General features: G+C 41.5%; 1 protein-coding gene across 1 annotated transcript; it reads right to left on the reverse strand.

Moving 5' to 3' along the window:
- Positions 1-279: 279 nt before the first annotated feature.
- On the reverse strand, positions 280-1,233 carry LOC145682759 (baculoviral IAP repeat-containing protein 7-B-like). The gene has a single exon (XM_081754139.1). It carries the CDS (start codon positions 1,231-1,233, stop codon positions 280-282), a length of 954 nt encoding a protein of 317 aa, XP_081610265.1.
- Between the last annotated feature and the right edge of the window lie 9,521 nt (positions 1,234-10,754).

Consider the following 10,754-nt stretch of genomic DNA (forward strand, 5'->3'; position numbering starts at 1 on the left):
ACTTCAGCGCAATAAACCTTAAAGGCTGAAAAGTGTAATGAATAAAAAGAAACAATACTGAATAAGAAAACTAAGACTACACAATATATATGAGGAGCCTGGTAGGTGAGGTGAACAAATGTCAGGCAACATATAGAAGGTAATAAAAAGGAAGCAAATTCAGGTAGCAAATATATTGACAGCACTTAATGGCTGGGAAGAGTATATACAAAAGAAATTTGAGGAAAAATAATATGTAGCAATGAAGCACAAAGCAATCACAAGCGGGTCAACTACCCGTTAGGGGATGTAAATACGAATCACTGATGTAATTGGTGCCCGACAGGCAATGCATTGTGTAACCGCCAGTCCACAAGCAACACAGGTGGCGGCATGATTGCATGGTCGGAATACCAGTTGTACTTCTTCAAGTAGACAAATTTTACACAGGGAATTTTGAGGGGAGGGGGTGTGATTGTCTGTGGGGTGGTCGGAATTTTCAACAACCTCATTAGCGGCGACCGGGATCTCAGTATCTGGCAATACTACTGGTTGTGGGGTAGGTTGGGATTGATCTTGGGATGCCGGCTGTAACACGCGAGTGACGAAATCTTGGCCCTTATGAAGTAAGAGAAAAGCGCAGCGGGGCGCATAACGCGCGTGTTCTACCCAGGGGTCATCGGTGGGCTCCCATCGCTGAAGGCCCTGACCACAGAAAAAGCAGATAGTTTGGTCTCCCTTTTTCGCATAAAAGAAACCGGCTCGGCTTAATGCCTGTGGAGTTTGAGCTAGAGCCGGGGGCCACAATGAAAAGGACTCCAATCGTTTTTCTTCGAGAGTGTAGTGTGGATATTTGGGTCCAGTTATTGTGATTTCCGAAGTGCCTGCGATGGCAGGGGATTGCCCCTGTGAGGATGAGAGACGCTCTGGGCGGGAATTGGGCATATACGTCCAATGATAGGGGCCACATTCGTCTCTACCTGTAGGAAAATTTTGTAAAAGCGGGCAAGAAGGTGAACACTGACGATGCAATTCAGTCGGATCATCCCCTGGTTCAAAAATACCAATCTGCAAATTACAAAATATACAAGCTACTCTATCTGGTTTGCAGAGGAAATAGAATCCAGCGCGTGCTAACGAAGCGGGCGAAATAAAAGATACCGACCAGTCAGTAAAAGTTGATAATCGAACATTTTCATCACGTAGAGCGTCCATGGATGGGCCAGGCGCAGATGGTGTGGGTGTAGGCTCCATGGTGGCTAGAGGAGGAGGAGACAATAAAAAAAAATAAGATATAATAGTGTTCCTAAAAGAAAGAGATCTGGAGAGAGAGAGTGATATGTTGAGATGGGGGGATAGGCGCCCCCCTTTTTTTTTGAACTTGTAGTAATTCTAGTCCTATCATAATATAATATGAGGTATGCCACTGTTCAGTGTTTAATTGCGTTATGTATTTTATAGGTTTGGTTTTATCCAGTAACACTTAAATATCGTGGCGGCGATTGTTGCTGATAGTAAGGTCGACGGCGAGCTCGTACTAGAGCACGTCTACGCAGTGTAATGCCAGTAAAAATAACAGACAACAGTCTGATGACCAAGGTAATTACCATAAACACTACATTAATGATAAACATTGTCGAATAATCTGTTAACCTAGGTTCTGAATATGGGAATCCTGAACGAAGGGTACATGGGTGACAAATGAAAGGTACGGTCTCACTTGGTATGTCTTGAAGCCATTGCACAGGAATTAGTTTTACAACACGTGCTTTTTCCACGTGATGAGTAATGCAAGGATAAATAGATTGTTGTACAACCCCTTGTAGTCGCACAGAGCATCTACAACCAAGATTTATCAAAAAACTGACATAATCATCTGAGGACATCATATTTGGAATGTCCGTTTCTGGACATGAAATATGAATCGACAATCCACGTCGGGCAAGAATCGTGACAGTAGTGAAATTTAACCGATGAAATAGGTCAACCGACGGTAAATATTTGCATTTCAGAGGACAATTGTCGCGAATGGCCGAAGAGTTTGAGTGCAACAGCGATAGGAGACAGGGTATTATGGAGAATTCGTGCGGTTGAAATTCACGGGCTAAACAAATGGTCTCCTTTGAAAATTCACAATCTACGGTCATAAGTTTATTGGACGGCCATCGGGTTACTATATGTTGGATAGGTAGATCCACATGACAAACTTCCTTACTCCTTTGGAAAGGAATAATACGCAAATGTTGGAGTTGTAAGGTAGTTCCGCGTTGTCGTAAAGGAATTTTAATAGCCATGATGACTTGTGTAGGCGCAATGATACATTCACTAAGTTTATACGAGTAGAGAATCGAAATATCTGAGGGGGGTATGACTAACTCATACTCTGTTGTCTTAAGCCGGTGTTCTAATTCATAAGTCAAGTTAAGTAATAAATCAGGGGGGAGTAAGGTAGGGGTGATAGAGTTCGTTAAGCATGTTGCAACCAATTGATCCCACGTTTGAATGTTATGAACAGTTCGTAAGGTTTTCCATGGAATCATTGACGCATGTTGAGCTAACCTTAAGTTACCAAGAAAGGTTTGGAGCTGTGAAGTAGTAATCCAAGCTTGCTTAACGTGGACTTTCGTGACAAAGACAAAGGCATAGCCTTGCTGATTATGATCTTGCATGAGTACTTCTAGATTATTTGGAGGTAGTTTGTTCCAAATGTTTTGTCCATCGGGCGGTACGAACGACTCGTATAGAAATTCAAGTACTAGTGGTAACGATGAATCATAAAGGATAACGTGCGGATCACTGTCTGTAATCACGCCAGAATGGGCAAGGGTCGAAAGTTCTAGAGCATGCGCCTCACCAGTAGCGAGCAATAGTAACGTGATCGTTGCTAGTCATAAATTAGTATTACAAGGAGGGGCTGGGGGACGTCGGTCTTGACTCGAGGAGGGTTCCTCTAGGGGTTGGGAGGTAGGTGTAGGGGGGCTTCGAAGAACAGAAAAAACTCGAAGACACAGTGTCTTATAACAACAAAATAGAATAATTCCCGAAATTGTTATTCCAATAACGGCATAAAGTAGTGGTTCTGTTATCTCATGAATAATGCCTTGAGCTTTCACCGGCTGGGGGTAAGTAAGCAGAAGAGGCCACAGAGTGCTCTTTAAACGAAGGGTCATATAAATCATGCATAAGGTAAGAACAGTGTTCCATACGAACACAATCGTAAGATACGGTCTGCCACTGATATCTGATACTTTAATTGTTTTGGGAAGTGCGATGGGGGTTAGCCTATGAGATTGTAATGGCGGCTCATAGTAGGTTACCTTTACTGACCAATTTTGGTTTAATGTCGCATTAAGGTCGGTGAATTCCAATTCACCTAAGAGATTTTTAGGTAATTTGAGAGTCTCTAAGGGTAACCAAGTTAAGGGTAGTAAACGCTTGACGGCAGGATCCATGATGGAGTCCTTGGGGCATGGGAAACGGGGAGGAATTCGTAATTGAGAATTAATTTCCAATGCACATTTACAGTGCAGACTAACTTTGAGAGACCCAGGAGTAAAAGGATCCTGTTTAAGACTTTCACTCTTGTCTGGGCATATCATGGTCATTTGACGGGGAGGCTTAGTAATAAGATAGGTGTCTTCACTCAAGGGAGTGATAATGGGTTGTACGTGTGGATAACAAGTAAATGCACAAAATTGATTGATTTCCGCGACCGAAGATGTTTGCCACAAATGATAGATACAATTCGGAGCTTGGAAAGATATACGTGTTATTTCCGGTATTTTACAAAGTCCATCAGGTCTGTTCAAACACGTGATAATATCGTAGTCGGTTAAAATAGTTTCATATTCAGAATTAGTAGCCAGTAGGGCCGGTTCATGTATTACCTTGCACGTTTGATTTTGGTAGTGAAATGGTAATGGAATCAAACGGAATAATTTTATGGGGTGAGCCCCACGAGTGATTGGAATTTTGGCAATCAACGTCACACTATTTCCTACAAAATGGCAGGTGGTTGTACGTAAATTATAGTAGCGAAATATTTCCGATTGTGGTATAGCCAATGAATATCCTTGTTTCTGAAGTCGAAGTGCTAAAACCTGTAAATCACGCGCTAATTGTTTGGGGTTAACTGCTGTTAACGACATACTTCCCTCAATGCAAGCAGTGTGGATGTCCTTATGTTGGCGCTCGTATTGGAGCGTAGCAAGGAGCTTGCTTAGGGTGAGAACTTGCACTGACAATGCGGTATCATGATTACGAGCTACTTGCTCGATTACCCTATTTACTGCCTTCTGAAGCGATTTCACTTTATCCTGTATTGAATGTACAGCATTGTTCACTTGGGTAGAGAAATTTCTTGTAGAGTCTCGAGTCAATAGTATGTTATGATGATCTGAATGTATTTGATCCACTATTTGATTCAACAATTCACCCATCTTTCTTTGGTTGGTAACGTAATTTTGGAAGGTACTTTTCGACACAGTGTTACAACACCAAGAGAGAAAGCTACCAATGAAATCTAAACCACGTTTTGTTTTATCTGTTCGAAATGCTGTGAGGTCAAGAAATTCTTGCTGCAATTGTAAGTCAGTGATCTTTTGGATTTCTACAATTGATTGCAACAATGTACATGAATGTTCAGACGCCTCTCTAGTCTGATCGCAATAACCGGAAGTGAACGCTTGCTGAAGAGTTTTGAATTCATCATGCAACTGAGGTAGATTGTATATGGGTATGGTATAAGCCAATATAGCTAACTTATGATAGGGTACCTGAGAAGTTAGTAGTTCCCAAAACACTCCTGCATTCGCAAGTACAGGAAGAACGCTTTCCTGGTTGGATAATGGAAGACAAGAACTTCCAATTCCCAATATAACAAAAAGATAATGACGAATTAACATTTTTCTGAAAGAAACAATAAACAGAAACAATTATATAGGATAACATATCGCCGAGAAACCCGGCTTACGACGGTATGATAATAATGCCTTATTTATTTATTTGCATTGGACCATCAACTATTGTGTCAAATCAACAGGGATATGTTTAATATTAATAAGGTAGAGTAATCACGTATAGTCTGACCGTGGGTTTTATATATTTAGGGGTTCTTTGCCTTAAGGTACCGGTTAAAAAGAAATGTATTCCTCTTCCAAAACCTCATTCCATGTGACGGGTCGGGAGGCAACTCGCAGTTGGAGGGTTGCATCACTTGTTCCCATTACCAGGAATATGCGAAATGCGAACCCGTACGTAGCGTACACACTTCTCATCCAACGCGTGGTTTTTAAACCAAAAAGTTTCAACCATCCCTTGAAAAGGATAAGGTTTCCTATCTGACAATATCGAAATGCAAGATAGCGTCGCAGATAGTATCGAAAAAAGGGTGGAAGTATCTTGGAAGCTTGTCGGGAGGGAATGAATGCAAATAGCTTATCCCAGAGTTTTCTTTCCCACAATGTTATGTACGTCCACACTCGTAGGGGAATGACACTACCTCTATTAGTGGTGATATGGCAGCGTCGATCTCCAGAATTGGAATCCGTAGGAATATCCGTTTCCGGAGAGAGACAACAAGAACAGTGTTCCTGTATCCATCGAGCGATGCTGGACATACCTAAGATAGGCTATTGTTTGATCCGTTAAATTATTAACCGTATCCGCAAGGGCTTTGGGGGACAATTGTCGGTATATTAGGCTAAGGCAGATAACTTCTAGGGCTTCCAGGAAATCTACAGATAAATGGACATATACCAAATCCGGGGGCAGTTGTCGATTTATGCAAGATAGAATTTGAGCCACAAAGGATTTTGCAAAATATTTCCGCTGAGAGATGCGAGTGAAGAGCGGCATGGGGCGTACAGCTAAGTGATAAAAGTTTTAACTTACAACCTTGTCCGGAGACTGACCTTCTACTGTCTGACCTCTCTACGAAAGATAAAACGATAATTATATGGTCATCGTAAATGAATTGTGACTTATAGGGGATAGTTGTCTGTTTCTATTAGACTTAGCTACTAATAATCTTATTACTATTATGTCATGCCTTAATTTGTTTAGTTACTTATTTATTTATTTATTTATTTTTTTAAATGAGTAATCCTCTCTCCTATCTTTTTCCAGATCGGGGATCTAGGAGCCGTTATCATCCACAATTTATCGAAGAGGAAGGCGGTACATATGAAGTGTAAGGTGGGAGGATCTTATGGTTCATCACAAGTATTATTCTTTGTTATGGCTTTACCGCTCTCCTTCTCCTTCGGAAATTAGGTCCTCTAACATACAAAATGGATCCGCCCAGGAGGGTTATTCTATTTTTTTCGAGTACCAGCTGTGTAATTTTAGTACTTGTTGGATTCCACATTCAAAATAATTTTGTAAGTGCTCTGAAAGGGGCCAGGGTACTATGGGGTCAGGCAACTGGTCTAAGGAAACATTAATCAAAGGTTTAAGGTCCAGGATAAACCATTCCTGGCATGCTTCTCTTAAGGCGGCTGCCGTCGGCTCGCCATAAACGAACACCGTGGATCCCATTGGGATCTTGTTTTTAATTTCGCCTAACTCTTCATGTAAATAACATTCTCCTTGGTCATATTCTAGCAACTGGACTTGTTCATACAGCCATGCGGTAATTTGTTGATCTGGGGTAAGTTGATCATGGGTGATATAGGGTTTTAAAATATAATTTATGGGATCCAACTCTAGTAGCTGTTGGCTAGTCCGTGGGGGCACTATCAAAACTGATAGTTCCTTGTATATTTGAAGTCCGGGCGCTAGTTGAAGGCCTTCCAGCGCGAAGAAATAAGCGGGAGCAATGTGAAAATTGTTCGTTTGGCTTACACTTTCATTTATTTCCGCGTCCTCGCTATCCAGTTGTAGGAATTCCTTTTCTTCCCAGAAATGTGCCATGTCAGAATATAAATTCTATAATTAAAGGGAAAACACAACATTGGACCTTGGTGCTGCCATGGTCGGGTTGCACTTAATCTACCTTATTCTATTTTTAACCTTAACTTATTTATTACCCAAATTTGTCCTTACCTCTATATACTAGCGATTAACTAGTATTGGTCAAACCTGACAAAATGTTCACCAGAAAAAGAAAAATCGGTTATTATTTCTGCTTGTTTGGTGGAACCGAAGGATTATTTTCTTTAGTCTGATTCCTTGTAGTCACTGTCGATTTTTGTGGACCCTGTGAAGTCCGGCCGAAGGTGTTTGGCCTTCCTCCATTTACTTTAGGGTTCCATTTATTCTGTATATCACAGGTGTTTGTTTGCTCTTGTGGGCGGACTGCAGGGGCTTTGTCAGTAAGGGGTGTCCCTGAAATATGAGTTTTAGCCCAACATTGAGCACGCAAGTGCTTCGGTCGTCCACATCTATAGCACTTCAAGGGGCCTCGAGTTGGAGCCTTTTCGACCGAAACAGATTGCAATTTTGAGAATTTGGGTTTTGGGGGTTGAATCTTCCTGGCTATCTGGGTCTTTACTTCTTTTTGTTGTGGCTTAGTGGTGGATGGCAAAGAGATTTGTTCTCGACGCAACTGCGAGCGTACTCGAGCTTTTTCATACCGTTCAAGAGCCAGTTTTACCTCTTCCGGGGTGTCACACCCTTTTTCAATGACATAACTAAGGGCATCAGCCGGTAAACCTCGCAATAAATGCTGGAATTTATCCTCGTCACTCATATGCGGAGAAACACGTTGGCATAGCTTCATCATGGCATAGTAATATTGCGAGTATGTTTCGGTCGGTTTCTTCATTCTATTATGAAGGCTAGCATAACTGTCGGACAATTGATCAGTGTTTCCAAAAGCAGCGCGCAACTTCTGTTCTGCGTCATCAAATTTAGTTAGGGCTTGTAGTTCATCACAATTTATTTCATAAAAATCGCGTGCAGGGCCGTACAAGTAAGCAACAAGGTACTTTATGCAATCAGTATCATTCCATTTATATAACTTCGCGGCCAATTTGAAGGTTTGAAGGAAGTCCTCCAAGGACTCTCCCGGGGTTCCGCCATAGTTATCAATTTTGATGCTAGGAACCTTAGGTGATACAGCCGTAGTATTTGCCGTAGCCATCCTGAAATTATTTCCCCTATATATATATTTTTTTAAAGCGTCAAGCAGATAAGCAGTATTTATGAGGGTTTCAGTATAACTTACTTGCCCTTATACACTTTACCAGATCGTTTTGGTGTTCAACCAGAAGTTTTGTCTGTTAAAAGAGTAATAACATTTGTGAATTATCATCTTCCAATTACCTTGTTCTTGGGTTTATTGTTGAACCCTTTAGTACTACTGATTAGTACTATCATTACTACCAATAGTATTTATAATTTTACGAGATCCCAATACCACTGGTTAGCGAATTCTTTACACTGTGCTTAACCTATGTTTAACCACCGTACGGTTTTTACTTATATGATTTAGTTCTGGGTGTAACTTCTTCATGTTTCTGAAGTAAGGAGCTCCTTTTTTTATACTAACTCGGTTAAACCTAGGTTCAAGCTCCGCGAGAACTCTCTTTTTCTTTTTTTTTTTAATATAGTGGCTTGAGCAGGTTGAAATTTGGAGAAAGGGGGGAGCAAGAGTTACAAAAGAAGGGGGATATTTCCTTCCTTTTCTTGTATATATTTTTACAACAAAATTTAGGGCGCAGTATTCTCCCGCCCATCGCGAAGGCTCGGACACATTCATACTTTGTAGCTGCCGAAGTTTTCCTTCCGGCCTCCAAGGATAGAAGGGAAAATATTATTTCCAACCCCAACATTATTGTTTTCTTCACAGCGTAGCGGCATTGAATATGGTGAGAATTTTGGCGCCAGTTCATCACACTCAAGGCGGCTACACATTAGTGTAATGGTTCCCCCTCTGTTATAACATAATATTTTTTTTTTAATCCTCCTCACTATCGCCAGATACCTCCTCCGAAGTCAACCGTGGGGGGCGCGGTGGCTCAGTGGTAGAGCGTTCACCTCTGGTGCTTGGGGTCCCGGGTTCGATCCCAGCCCCCGCCAAGTGAACTTTGTGGTGGACAAACACCGTGCTCGTGGGTTTTCTCGGGGTTCTCCCGTTTCCTCCCACTTTCTTCATTCCACCCTTTCACTCATCTCTCATCTTCACCGTCTCGTTTAGCCTAACCGGCATAACCGTGGGACGTAAAACTCAAAGATTTTTCATTTTTTTTTCCGAAGTCAACCTATCTCGCGGATAGTACTTCTTTAATCTTTCGATTGTTACAATCTGGGTGCGGCTGGGATCCGATACTAATTCAATTTTGCAGGCATTAGTAGGGGAAATACTTCTAAGGTAATACGGTCCTATAAATTTTGGTGTCAGCTTAGGAGAAATATCCTTCTTGGGCAGGTAATCTCTACACAATACTAAGTCACCAACTTTCAGCTTAATAGGTTGTCTAGTGCGATCAACTCGTAACTTAGTCTGTTGCTGTACTTGTGTCATGGCCTGCTGGGCTAACTTACGGATTATCTTCAATTGTTTCTGGTGTTCCTGTATTTTCGTAAATTGATACTGGGTGTCCAATTGAGTGGGAAATCTTGCCTTTTGACCAAAGACAATCTCGTATGGGGAGTATTTTCTAATGGGTGAGGGTGACACATTATAAGCATATGCACACAGGCGGACATATTCCGCCCACTTAGTAGGCTGCTTAGCCGTGTACTTAGTTAGGAAATTTGCAATGACAGAATTGAATTGCAAACACAGCCCGTTTGTTGATTGTTTAAATGCTGCAGTTCGAACATGTTTAATGTCAAATAAGTCATTCAGTTCGGCCATTATCGTTGATAAAAAATTACTTCCTCTATCCGTCAGTACCTCTTTAGGGGGGCCAAAACGCGTGATTAACTCGTCCAACATGGCCCTAGCCACTGTCGGGGCTTTAATATTTCGTAGCGGTACTAATATTGCGAAATGGCTGAGATATTCTATCATAACCAGGATATAGCTGTAGCCTGCGCTACTATGTAGCGGGCCAAAAATATCTAAACTCCAGCGGGAAAACAATTCCTCTTTTACCGGCAAAGGGTGAAGAAAACCTTGTTTCTTTTCTCTAGGGATGTTCACCCTCTGACATTCGTCACAAGAGCGGACGTATTCCTTAACTATTTTCCCCATGTTCGGAAAATAGTAACGTTCGTTTACTTTAGAGTAAGTGCGAGAAAATCCCGTATGGCCTCCACACAGCGGAGACGAATGGGCCTCTTGTAAAATGTCGGGGATCGCCTTTTCTGGTATCACTAGTTTCTTATCTTTGTTCATGACTCGATATAACACATCGTCAACCACAACATAGGGTTTTAGAGCACGATCAGTAGGGTTGTCTTTTTTCTTTTGTATTAATTCTCTAATTTTATTGTCCTCTTTTTGCATTGTTTTGATATCTATTTTGGGACATAATACTAGGTTGCACACTTCTGCACAATCTTCTTCTTGACCAAATTTGGAGGGTAACTCATCCTTTAGCGGACATCTTGACAAAAAGTCGGCGGTCACGTTATTGCGGCCCCTGATGTGTTCGATTGTGAATTGATAGGGTTGTAAACGAATTGCCCAACGCATAAAACGAGAATTTAGCATCTTATTGTTTCTTAGGTAACATATACCGTGAGCATCAGTCCGCACAATAAAGGGACGGTCAGCCAATAGGAAGTGGAAATGCAAAATTGTCTTAGTAACTCCTAGCGCTTCAAGCTCAACCGTGGAGTAGTTGAGCTCCGCTGGGGACAAAGATTTTGAAAAATAGGCTATT

Source organism: Thermobia domestica, chromosome 4, assembly GCF_964235325.1.
Source record: "Thermobia domestica chromosome 4, izTheDome1.hap1.1, whole genome shotgun sequence".
NCBI classification, from domain to species: domain Eukaryota; kingdom Metazoa; phylum Arthropoda; class Insecta; order Zygentoma; family Lepismatidae; genus Thermobia; species Thermobia domestica.

What these genes read in the sequence shown, in the direction of transcription:
- LOC145682759 (XM_081754139.1), bottom strand. Translation starts at nt 1,233, where the DNA reads ATGGAGCCTACACCCACACCATCTGCGCCTGGCCCATCCATGGACGCT.